The 13,759-nt window shown below is 33.2% G+C and overlaps 1 protein-coding gene across 1 annotated transcript in view; it reads left to right on the forward strand.

The window, feature by feature from the left end:
* Positions 1-13,759, forward strand: part of LRP2 (LDL receptor related protein 2) — a 236,218-nt gene that overhangs the window by 78,459 nt on the left and 144,000 nt on the right. Inside the window, exons 11-16 of the mRNA XM_074302211.1 lie at positions 213-382; positions 3,134-3,357; positions 5,256-5,462; positions 8,460-8,662; positions 9,719-9,859; positions 11,774-11,977. Coding sequence (XP_074158312.1) covers positions 213-382; positions 3,134-3,357; positions 5,256-5,462; positions 8,460-8,662; positions 9,719-9,859; positions 11,774-11,977 — 1,149 coding nt within the window. The remainder of the gene's footprint in view (positions 1-212; positions 383-3,133; positions 3,358-5,255; positions 5,463-8,459; positions 8,663-9,718; positions 9,860-11,773; positions 11,978-13,759) is intronic.

Raw genomic sequence — 13,759 nt, forward strand, 5'->3', positions numbered from 1 at the left:
TCATTTTGTCTTTCTGGGATTAAGTTTCTTCATTTCTAAAATGGGAATTACCAAGCCTGTTTTTGTTTATCCTATGAGGTTTATAGTGATGGAGGATAAGACAAGATGGGAAATGAGAAAGCCTTTTGAAAAGAAGAATCACGAGAATGTCAGAAACTGTTATTTCTCCCTAATATATGCATCAAATGATTTCTGTCTCCTTCTCCTTTTAGCTGGTGTAGCATCTCTTATTTTCTCCAATGGTCGGGACTTGTTAATTGGCGATATCCATGGAATGAGCTTCCGGACTCTGGTACAATCTCAGAATCGTGGAGTGGCTGTGGGTGTGGATTTTCATTTTTACTTGCATAGAATCTTTTGGACAGACACTGTACAAGATAAGGTAAGTAGAAATCTCTAGACTGGGCCCTGAGAAGGGAGTGGGACAAAGAACAGAATGTGTTGATAGTTTTTCATTTTTGAGAGTAGGTGCAGGCAGTGCCTTTGTTTTCTAACAAAAAAGGCCCTTGAGATATTTTATGTTAATCACCACCTTTTCTGTGCTATACTATTACATGTGATACATTAAACAAAGCAGTCTATTATATGCATTAGTCTTGAGCAACTTTTAATTTTATTCGAAACGCAGTCCAAGAGCCTAATTAAGAGAAATAGTAGACATTCTTTCAAAACTAGCTAGATATTTAGTTGTAATTTTTTGAAACTTGATCACTTAAAATGTAAGAAGTGCTGTGCTTTTCTGGATGATAAAAATCAGATTTCACCTGTATCTTCTAAATGCAACTTGAATTGAGGATTGGATAACAAATATTGACAGTATTTACTTTAACAAGCCAATATTTTGTTACATAGTCTTATTTGGAAAATGAGTTGGATTTAATTTCAACTTTGAATAAGATGGCGGAGATTTTAAGAAATCAATTTGTGAAACTCCTTAAAGATAGGGGAGGTCTCTTTCTCCCCTTTGTCATTTCCCCCTATTTCCAATAGAGAATTCCAACACATTGTAATTACAGCTTCCTTAGAATTTGTAGGATGAGAATCTAGTCCAATTGTAATTCTGTTTTGCTTCAATAAGTAAAGGAGCCACGATGCCTTCATTAACGGGAGTGTTCCTCACCCTGATGTAGACTGCATCTTCTCTCTATCTTAGTAGTCAATATTCATGAGTTGTGACTGAAACAATTCACCACCATTGGGCCATTCTCTTGTGAGTAGCCTCTTCAGAATAGTTGAGTTTGGCCCATTCTTGGGTCTGTACCCAAAGCCTTCTAATTTGGTAATATAGGATTCAGAAATGGAACTCTATTGAATTAAATTCAACAGATATTTGTTAAAGAATTTTAAAACAGACTCTAATTTTGCTGATGATGAAAATGAGGTCCAGGGAGGCTGTGTCATGCTTAATGTCACATAGATATTAAGTGATACCTAGGATTCAAACTTCTACTTTCTACTGTGCCGTAGTAGAATGTTAGTTCTGGAATCAGGATTTGAATCCTGCCTTATTATTTTGTACCTTTGTGGTACTTCTGTCATCTCTATGAGGATAGGACTTCTAGAATTTTTTCTAACATTCAATCTTTGTTTTTTTTTTTTCCTCTGGAGTCTTATCCATTAGTTTAAAAGGAAAGCATTCCTTTCTTCCGAGAGGTGTCTTTGCAGAACCATGCTGGAATTTCTTAGATGTCTTCATTAGTCTCCACAAAAACTGAAGGGTGATATTATTGGGCACATTTTCCTGTTAGATATATAGCAAAGACAGCTGAGAGGCTGCTTTCTATAGATAATATTATAATAATGCTTCATTACTTAGGTTGGAATATATGTGGGTCTCCTCTATCTTGGATGGGTTTTGTGAATTACTGTAACAGAAAAAAAGAAAAAAAAAACTAAAGACAAATTCCTGGTGCCCAGCTTTCTGGTAACAAGGCACTTTGCCATTTGCCAGGCAAGTCCTTGGATGAGAGATACATATTCCTTTGCCAGTCATGCACTGGAAATCTTTCCAGCTTGGTAAAACTTGCCAGGCTTTGTTCTCTGCTGGCACAGTTTTTAAGAACCCAGGGTCACTTATGTGCCATGATAAGATATTAGATGTGGAAATCAGTGGTAAAAATACAATAGTAAGAAAAGTTTAAAATTCTTTTACTTTGGCTTTTTAGAATCATGTTCTTATCCCTTGCTATCTAAAAAGTGTTGAAAAAAGTAAAGATAGGATTCTCCCAGTTTCTCTTTTTGTCTAGATATTCTTTAAAAGATAATTTGTTTTCCTCTTCTTGACAGTTCAGTTCAGTGTAGTACAATTATGAAACCACAGAATTTTTTGAATTTCAGGTTCATATGAATGCTTTTTTGCAAAAAAGGATGTTCTGTTTCTCAAGACACTGAATGATAGTTGTTAGCTGTTTAGTTAGCTATTTTTCAAAGGAAGAAGAGTTCTTTAGAACAAAAAAACTAAAGACTCAGGGAGTGTCTATTAAATGGGGAATAGTTAGACAAGTTATGGAATAAGAATGTAATGGAATAGTATTGTGCCATAAGAAATCATGAAAGAGATGTTTTCTCAGAAACCCAGAAAAACTTGTATGAGATGATGTAGGATGCAATGAGCAGAACTAGGAGAATAATTTATATGACAACAACATTATAAAGAGGAATTTTAAAAGGCATGTGATCAACCATAATTCCAGAAGAGCAGTGAAAAAGCCAGTGAAAAACCTTCTGAGCAAGAGGTGACAGATTCAAGATTCATAATAAAACATGCATTTTTTTTGGCAATGTGGAAATTTGCTTTACAAGGGTTTTGTCTTTTTCTCCCCACTACATGTAGGAGGTAAGGGAGTGAAGGAATTTAGGGAAAGAGTTTTCCCTCCCCTCCAAAAGAAAAGAGATCATTAAAAGCATTTTAAAAAGAAATAAAGGAAGTCCAGAAACAATTACAGACAAGCAGGACAATTCACTTGTATAATGAAAAAAAGAAAGGAAGATGTACATAACAGAGATTCACATGATCATATACATTCTTTATTTTCTGTTCTCTATATATGAAGTAGCATATTTTATGATGATTACTAAATTCAGAATAAAAATAAAACTAAATTTAAAAAAAGAACTCATGTTTTTCTTGCAGGTTTTTTCAGTTGACATTGATGGTGCAAATATCCAGGAAGTTCTGAATGTTTCTGTTGATACACCTGAGAACCTAGCTGTTGATTGGGTTAATAATAAGCTTTATGTAGTAGAGACCAGCGTCAATCGAATAGACATGGTGAATTTGGATGGGACAAATAGGGTCACCCTTATTACAGAAAATTTGGGAAATCCTAGGGGAATTGCACTTGATCCAACTGTTGGGTAAGTTGCATAGGTATAAGTTCAAAGTCTATATTTTTAGTCTTATTTTCCCCTCAGCCTACTTAATTCAATGGAATTTCAATAAATGCAGAATTGAGATATAATTTGAAGAAAGAACAGAACAGAAAAACATTATTTTCATGAGTATTACATTGGAATATTAAGAAAACACATTCTAATATTTTCAGCCTGTAATTTTAGATTCTTTCAAAATTAGGGGAATTAATATTGTATATTTCTAGAGAACAGGAACTGTTCTTTAAATGTTATTCCTAAGGACCTAGCATGGTGTTTTGCACACAGTAGTTGCCTGGTAAATATTTGTTCTATTTATATTAATTGAATCAGTTTAATTCAAACATTTTGGCTTCATCTGATTTTTTCTTCATTCCTGTGCAAAAAAAGACATATTTTCAATCTTTCCCCTATAGAAAAGAACCAAAATGACTATTCATCTATTCCTGATTGTAAAAATAGCCTCTGTTTCCTCTCATTGTTAACAAAAATGTTGGCATTAGATGGCAGATAAAGAGAGTAACTGGATTGGTATGTTGGAGTGTGACAATCCAGGTTGCAAACATTTTTCACAAATCCTTAGTTTTGTAAAAGTTGTACTTAGCCTGAAAATATTGATTTTATTCTACCTGAGGATTCTTCCTTTTAACCTATCCTTACTGCCATATATTGTTGACCAGTTAACTAAAAAAATATAAGCCTTTGCTTAAGACAAATGAACACATAATGAGTTCTCACTATACACATATTTGCACAATACTATATGACACTTGAAAAACTAGAAGACTATATTCAATTCTCTTTGGTCCTTAGCATTAATTTCCATTACCTTTCTGCCTAATTTCTTTCTGGTGCTGTCTTTTAGGGGCTTGATTTATTTTATGATTATTTAATAGTTAAATTGAAAATGTTTGACTAAATTTGACTATCAGGCACTTTGAAAAGCCAGGTGTTTTTTTATATGAGAATATGTGAACACTCTAAGAATAGTATTTCACCTCTTTGGGATAAATACTTTTGGAAAGAATACATTGAGAGTACTGTAGAATCAAACTAGTATTGTATCTCAAATCATGCTTAATATTACTGATAAATATTATGTATCTAGAATTTATTGAAATGATTTCTAACAGGAATATGTCATTGACTTCATGATGGCACCACCTTGTAATATTAATTAAAATAGACTATTTGATACAATGTTTTGTGTTCTAATCATTTTCATGGTGGTGAACAAACTCAGGAAAGGTGATATATTGTAAAGTTTTAAAGTTCAAATTGTTCCTAATTTCTACAAATGAAATTTCCACATAAGACACTTTTCTCTCTTATAGGGCTTTACTATTCCAATAACAAGATCAATTAAAGTTCTGTTTTCCATTTGTGGTGGGGTATGGTGTTGATAGTTTAATTTATGAGCTATACTGTTGGATAATATTCAAGACAGAAGGAAAATATTCTATAGGATGCTGTATTGAGGTAAAAAAAATCACCTACTGTACGTTATGAAGTGCTGGTTTTCTCAGTAAAAAAGAATTCTAGGTTGCAATGTGGAGAAAATTTAGTTAATTGTATATGATTGCTATACCTGGGAATAGCCTAACAGATTTGTGTATTTCCACAGTTGGACCAGAGGAATTGTCTTTTCTGATTAACACCTCACTGTTTCTGTTATTCTAATACATTCTTTGCTCTACTGCTTTAGATCTTGAACCCCCTTGTTTCCTGGGAAAAAATTCTCACCAGTCTTTAGATGCACTATGCAATAAAACCGGCCTTTCAGAACATGTTAAGGATGATAAAATGATGTGAGAATTCCCTAGGAAACACACTTTCTATGTAAGCCTGTAAAATAGTTTCTTTTATCTTTTTTTTCTTTGTAGTTATTTATTTTTCTCAGACTGGGATAGTCTTTCTGGGGACCCTAAGGTGGAAAGGGCCTTCATGGATGGCACCAACCGTCAAGATTTGATAAAAACAAAGCTGGGATGGCCTGCTGGGATAACTCTGGATATTATATCAAAGCGAGTTTACTGGGTCGACTGCCGGTTTGATTACATTGAGACTGTAACTTATGATGGACTTCAAAGGTTAGAATGCTTTTTTAAAATGACTTTACACATGGGAGTGAGTGCAGGTAATAGAGGAAAAGACGAGGCAGGAAAATCACAAAATTAAAATATTGCTCAGTTGGTTGCCTTTATAATTGCATTTGTATGAAGTAACCTATACTGAAACTGTAAATCATATTGCATACCACCCACTGCATTTAGGCTTTGATTTTACCCATCTATACCTAAGATATGTATTTTATTGGCATTCCTACTTGACTCTTTTTCTTTTTAATGCTTCTTATGGTTAGTTATAAATAACCTTCTTACTTTATTTTTTCTTTTGCTTTTTCTCTTCCCTCCTATTTATTCTGCTCCTAGAATCTTCATATTTGTTTAAAATTTTTGAGGTTCAGGAAATCCTGAACCTATATATCCTATTATATGTCCTTGATTCAAGGGGTGACTTTTGATTTAGAGTCCTCAAAATATGAAACACTAAGTGGAAACATTTGAATGGAAAATATAGCATACTTTGTTCTTTTCTTTAGAATGTTTGGTTGGAACTAGTTGTAAAGTTAAGATTAATAATAGTACAGACCCTTTCCTTGTACTCCCCTAACTGCATTTAATATTTGTTTTCTTCCTGGACAAAGAAAAAAATCTTTTCCAGGACCCTACAAATATGTTGGCTAACATTCTTTTTTATTGTTTTATTTATTTTATTTTTCTTCTGTTTGCATCTACAAAAAACACAAATATCTAACTCACCTTTCAAAATTAATATTTCCAAGAGTATTTTTCAGAATTCTTGCTACTAATAGCATGTTCTAACATACTAATCAGATAGCTTTTGTATTCTTCATTTGTCAACTAGTTGTTTTTGCCGTTATTTATGCTACTTAAGTATTTTGTTCTAAGATCACAGGTTTGGAAAACATAAAAAAGCCTTTTTCTTGGATGTAAATGGTTTTTTGCTTGTGAAGTAATCTCACAGCGGTGCTCAAGGTCACCAGTAAACCTTGCTCTGCTAGCGGCTTCAGAGAAGTCAGGGGTTTGAGAAAGGAAACATCTTTATCATTTACATAGGAGCTCCTGAAACACTGAATGTATCTAAATGTATCCTAAAATATTTAAGGTATCATTTTAACTAGTGATTTAGGATTTTTTTTTTTCTATTCCCTTGGACATTTTAAAAAACAAAACAAAACAATTCTTCCTAGTTCCTAAACTTTTAAGTTTAAACTGGTTTTGTTCTTTTGTCTCAAAATCTTTTCTTTTTGGACAAAATTCAAATGACATAGTTCTCATTTTTTTTGGTAAGGCAGTTGAGGTTAAATGACTTGTCCAGGGTCATACAATTAGTGTTAAGTATTTGAGGCTGGATTGGAACTCAGGGCCTCCTGATTTCAAGGCCTGTTGCTCTATTTGCTATATCACTTAGCTATCCCCTGTGCATATTTCCAAATCTCCCAGGATTTTTTTCAAGTTCTACTCTAGGACTGGTTTTAGTGAATCAAAAGATATTTAGGGTTGATATTTCTTATCCCCAAAGATTTTCATCTATCTTGTTTTTCTCCTTAAGCATCAGTTCTCAGGACCAGAAATGAAAAATGGAGCTCAGAGATGATCTAATTCAACCCTTAGCCCAGGAATTAGGAAGCCCAGCTTATTAGGCATAGAGCCAGAATTCTAATTTAATCCCTCTAATACCAAACCCAACTTTTCTTTTTTCATCTTAAGATGCCCTTGTCATGCCTTTTCTATATTTCTTAATATTGATTTAACTGTCATAACTGAATTAAATCGTTTTTAAAAAGTAACCTTGTAGTTCATTAAAAAAGTCATACCAATTGTTCCATAAAATGAACTGAAATTCTCAATCAAAAATCTTATGTGAAAACAGTTATATTCTAAATTTTTTTTTGTCATTACTATTTTTGGTGAGGCAATTGGGGTAATTGACTTGACCAGGGTTACACAGCTAGTGTTTAAGTGTCTGAAGCTGAATTTGAATTCAGGTCCTCCTGACATCAGGGCTGGTGTTCTATCCAGTGTGCCATCTAGCTGTCCCAGGATTCTTTTTATATTAATTATTTTAAGCCTCTTAGTAACTTTTGGTTATACTTTTTTATGTTCTCCACAAGCTTTGAATTTTATCAAGCCATCCTGCTTTGCTTGTGAAACAATGCAATCGATTTTCCTCTTAAAATTTCAACTACTTATTTGTTGTTGTTGTTCAGTCATTTTTAGCTATATCTGACTTTGTGACTCCAGTTGTGGCCTTCTCGACAAAGATAATGGAGAAGTTTGTTATTTCCTTCTCTAACTCAGTTTACATATTAGGAGACTGAAGCAAATAGGGTGAAGTAACTTGCTCAAAGTCACACAGCTAAGTGTCTGAGGCTATATTTGAACTCAGGAAGAAAGTCTTCCTGACTCCAGGACTGTCACACTATTCACTGTACCATTTAACTTTCCCAACTACTTAAAGGCATTAAAATCATTTTCATCTTCCAATTTTCTCCTACCTTATTGATGCCGGAAATGTTATTCTTTCATCTAAGGTTGACTATTTGATTTCCTTGATTAAGCAGTTGAGCAGAGACAGTCATTGATATTAGAAGAGACCATGAATCTATGTGTGGAAATGCATGTATGGCACAGACCAAATAAATGAATAAAACCTTAGATTGGAAGTCAGAGTACTGCATTCATATCTTAATTCTTATTAATCATATGATTTTGGCCAAATCATTTAATCTTCCTTATCTATAAAAAGAGAGTAGACATATTAATTCAATCTATTTAGAATGTTACATAAGGTTCAAAAAAGATAATGTATTTAAAAAGCTTAAAAATGTCAATATATATGTAAATGTGAGTTATTGTTATAATATATAGTCTGTTTTTAGCTGGGGTTTAGATATTGTTCATTGAATATATTTTCTGTTAATTTATGTATTTAAAATTAACAAATGTTTTGAACTGAATATGTCTTTAATGAATAAATATATATTGTACCTTTTATAACAGGAAGACAATAGCTCATGGGGGAGGGATAATTCCTCATCCCTATGGAATAAGTCTGTTTGAACACAATGTGTTCTTTACGGATTGGACAAGATTAGCAGTGATGAAGGCGAATAAATTTTCAGAATCCAATCCACAGATTATCTACCAGTCCTCCTTGAGGCCCTATGGAGTGACCATTTACCATGCTCTCAGACAGCCCTATGGTAAGCCTAAATGGAATGAAAAAATGGAATGTTTGTTATTGGAAATAGTTTAAAAAGTTTATTTGTAAGGTTTTGGATGTTTATAGTAAACGATACTATGTGATTTATGATGCTTATAATGTTGGGTGACCTAGAGACCAAAAAGTGCCTAATTATTGTTTTTGGTATTTGAAGACAACACTGCTGATAATGAAAGAGTATTCTAAGAGAAGCCAACACGTGAGCTATAATCTTTCCTCCATTGAATATGGTACCTCTTCATCGCATTTACTATTTATGATCCTGCCTTTTCATTTTACAAAGAAAAGGTTTTTTAAATGCTAGGTTTATCTGCTAGATTAATTCTAAAAGTGTGAACAATATACACGCAAAAAAGCAAATGGAATATATACATGAAATGGATACTAGTAAATTTTTGTTGGGCAAGAGAGATCACTAGCAATTGGGAAGACAGGGAGGGAAGGAGGAAACAAAGACTTTTAGCTGAACTTTCAGGATATCTCATTATACATGCACCTACTATACAGGCATATAAAATATAATTTTATATATGTATGTATATATGTGTATACACATATTTTTTCTATTCTGTTTTTGGTTTAAATAGGCTATGAAGAAAATAAAAAGGACTTTTAATGATATGTGATGATTTAGAAAAAGACAAATTTTGTTTTAAATTATTTCTAAGTTTTTTCCTTAATTGGAACAGATTTTTAAAAACAAACATATTGAAATTTAGAATTATCCCTGAAAAAGGTCACATGAGAGACCATATACTTTTTACATAATGCTACTGTTGCTGAAAATGTTTTTGAAGCTGCTGTTTGGAATTCTTTCAGAGTTTCATAGGGAAGAACAGGAGAAAGAAGGAAACAAGCATTTATTAAGCACCTATTGTGTATCAGGGAACATTTAAAATTTTTCTCATTTGATTTACACAGGAAGCCTGTGAGGTAGAAGCTATTATTTAATTGAGTTTTGAGGAAAATATAAAAATCAAAATGTTAATAATAGGAGAATACTTGGTAACTAATCATACTTGACTTGTCCTTCTAGTAAGGAATCCTTGTGGGAATAACAACGGAGGATGTGACCAGGTGTGTGTCCTTAGTCATAGAACTGATAATGATGGCTTGGGCTACCGTTGCAAATGCATCCTGGGATTTGACTTACATCCTGATGGAAGACATTGCATTGGTGAGAAAAATGCTATAGCTGGTCTTATCATTAAACCAAAACACTAAAATGGTCCATGTGTCCATGCTCTTTCCTGCCTATTAAAATGTCAATATATAAAATGTCAAATGACATTTTTTTTTTTGGCTGGTGTGGTTTTCCTTTGCTTCTTTGTCTCTGTCTCTCTGTTTCTCTCTCTGTATGTCTTTTCCTTTCTTCCTCCCTTCCCTTCTTCCCTTCCCTCCCTTCCCTCTCTCCTTTCCTCCTTCTCTCCTTCCCTTCTCTCCCCTCCCTCTCTTCCTTTCTTCTCTTCCTTCCTTCCTTTCTTCCCTCTCTCCCTCCTTCCTTTCCTCCCTCCTTTCTCCTTTCCTTCCCTCCTTTCTTCATCCCTTCCTTCTTTGTTTCTTTCTTACTTTCTTTCTTTCTAGAACTCAATATGATCTTTATAGAACATAGTAAGTCAGGTACACTATGGGCCTTTAGGAAATAATAATTGTTGCTGTTAGGAGATAATAATTGTTGCTGTCAGAGTTTAAAGTGTGGGTTTCTACCTTCTAAAGTGTTGGGTTTCCCATTTACTCCAGTTATTTTAGACTTTAATTTTGCTTCCCCTCTTAACTCTCTAGTTCTTTCTGATGACATGTTATACCCCTTCATAGACTTCCCTCTTGGATTTAAAAAGAAAAACTTGCTATGAATAATGAAAAAATGAAATTCTGAATGTTTTGAGTTCTTCTTTCTAATTAGCTTAACCTCGAATTTAGTTGTCCCTTCTCACTATCCATCTTAACTTGACCTCAAAAAATTCTCTACATTTTTAATAGCTTCTCTTAATCAATTAATGATATTGCTTGGGAAACTGGATAAATTTTTATCTAATTAAGGCCTTTCAAAGCCTTTGCTCCTTTGAGACAAAACTTACATCCTTTCAACTTAATTCTTTATTTTACCAATTCTCACTCCAGAGATTCCCTTTGTAGTTGCCAATTGTGATTTTTGGCTTTATTGCTACCTTGACAAATCCTACAATTTAGGGCCTGTTACTCTGCCCCATGGTGGAAGACTGAGCTTCATCTTAGTTGTCCTCAGATAGCTTAGCTAATATGTCGACTATTTTTAGATTCAAATAAAAATGTTTGTAATAATCCTTAAAATTAGGTGCTGAACTACTTACCTCTTTAATTCTCATTCTCTTTCTCTCTCTCATTTTGTCCCACTGACTATAAATTGCATCTCCTGCCCTAAACCCAACATTCCTTTTTTTTTTCTGTCTCTCTTCTTCTGTCTTTCTGTTCTATGCTACCATTTTCTTTTATCCCCAGGTTAAAAAAAGCTTTTATTCAATGACTTGCCACATTTTGCATTTCTTCAATTCTTTTTCTTGCTGCTATTGCTGATGCTCACTATCTCAGTGCAATTTCTGGCATGGGGGCCTTCACGGAAGACAACTAGAAAAAATGTGCTGGGAAATGGATTTTACAGATGGTTTTTGATGAGATTCCTGGGGAATTTCATGGAACTTCTGAATAGCTATATTCATATAACATAGTGGTAGAATCCCTTCTAAAAGATGTTTCAAATAGAGACTTCATAGGAAGAAATGGCAGGTGGGAAATATGTCTTCTTCCTAGCTGGTTCCTTTTCCTTTTTCTTTGTTCCTTTGTTCTTCTAACACTGTTCCATTAATTTAAATCTATGTCTGAAACTCTTTGACCACATACTGTTATATTTTACTACTAATGTTTTGTTTCCTGCATTTCCTTTCTTTTTCCCCTTCTTTCCAACTATTTTCTATTCAAATTAATTTTGATTTTCACACTAACATGAAAATTATGGAAAAGACACTTTATGTATATCCATTTATTTGGGAATTATTTTTATGTTGAAAATGTCATTAAAAAATTAAACTTTTTTTTTTTTTAATAATCTTTGTAGCTGTGCGGCAGTTTCTGCTCTTTTCATCCCAGTTGGCAGTGCGTGGGATCCCATTCAACCTCTCTACCCAGGAAGATGTCATCATTCCAGTGACAGGGAGCCCTTCCTACTTTGTTGGAATTGATTTTTATGCACAGGAAGACACTATTTTTTTTTCTGATACAACTAAGGATATTATTTACAAACAAAAAATTGATGGCACAGGTAGGATATAATCAATTTCTTTAAGTCCTCTGAAATATTTTAGCTAGAGAAATTTTATAGTAATTAAGTTAATAAGCTTTGGTTTACTTCTTAGCTTGATACTCCAATATTTTTGGTAAAATGGAATTTGACCAAGAGAAAAGTATCAGTAGTTGCACTCATTAAAACAAACAAAAATATAATGAATATTTTCCCTTTATTTTGAAAACCAAATATGTGCAGATGATAATTGACTATCATATTCTCTAATCAGGAAATCAAACATAAAGCTTCTCCCTTGAGCATAGTGCCTGAAATCAGTGAAAGGATACTAGTCTATATTCAAGCATGTTTGTAGGTGATTTTCTCTTGGTTCCATTTAAAAACAATAGGCTACCTATGTTTTAAGTTAGAAGTAAATCCATGAAGTTGGAATTAAAGATTAATTACTTGTAAGCATTCATTTACATAAAATAAATAAGCTGTCTGTTATTTTGCATCTAAGTCTTTTGAGTCATAATATAATAAATTATTTTTAATCTAATTTTGGTTTTAAATGAATTTTATTGTATTCAAATTTTCTGAAAAAAGGTAATCTATGTATATATTATCATTATTAATTATCATTATACGAGATGGTTGGATTAATCAATAGACTCTAGCAAAAGTACGGAGTAGTAAAAAGAGCAATAGACTTGAAGAGCTCTTTATGGTATATACTAGCTCTGGATTGGGCAGCTTACTTCCCCTCTTTGATGCCCAGTTTTTTTCATCTGCAAAAGGGAGATAATAAATGTTATTAGCTAACTCATGAAGTTGTAAGAAAATTAGATAACAACATGTAAAGTACTTTGTAAATCTTAAAGTGGTTATCATTCATCAAATATCAAATATAAGATTATCGTGTCTTCACATAAGCATATACATTTCTTGCTTGAGAGAACTAGAGCTGATTTTATCATGCTTAGGTAGCCCTGATGAAACTCAGCTGCAGGAAACTGTTGTAGAAAAGCAGTTTAGATTTCATAATCTCTTGCATGGACAGTTTGGTGGATAAGAGGTCTAATTTTGTAGTTAGGAACTTCAAGTATTGCCTTAGACACAGACTAGCTATATGATTTTAGATAAGTCACTTGACTTTTCAGATAATTCTTTGTGATCATAAATTGCACATATTACATGCATTGATAAAAAAGAATTTCTACTCTTGCAGTTGTTCACATTATGAAATCATGTTCAAAGCAAGCCAACCTCTTCAACATTAACCCTAGTATACAAAATAACACCATAAAGAATGGATAACTACTTCCCATTAAAATAGATAAACGATTCTAACTATTGTATAGGGTCATAGCTCTAGATTGCTCCATCAGTCTTCTGGAATACTCAAAATCAAAATAAAAGATACAAAAAAGTCAAGTCAAGTCAAATCAATAAGCATTAAGTACCTATTCTGTGACAAGAATTTCATTAAGGGCTAGAGGTACAAAGAAATGCAAAACCAATCTGTGCTTTTAAGGAGCTCATAATGCAATTAATGATTAGAACCTTTTTCTCCTCCAAAAAGCAAACAAAGCAAGCCCAATCCAACCCAACATTGACTTGAAATCTGTTGGGCATTTTAATTTTTTTTCAGATTAGTTCTAATCATTCATTACTTTAGCCTATTAGGCTATGAGCTTTGTGCACCCAGTGCACATCTCACAAAAAGTAGGCAATAACTCATGTTTCCTGACTGTTGGACTCTACTTAAATAGGTGGGATCAATAGGGGCCTTGTATTCCTGATAAGAGATGGACTCCT

The sequence above is a fragment of the Sminthopsis crassicaudata genome, chromosome 3 (assembly GCF_048593235.1).
Source record: "Sminthopsis crassicaudata isolate SCR6 chromosome 3, ASM4859323v1, whole genome shotgun sequence".
Taxonomy (NCBI): domain Eukaryota; kingdom Metazoa; phylum Chordata; class Mammalia; order Dasyuromorphia; family Dasyuridae; genus Sminthopsis; species Sminthopsis crassicaudata.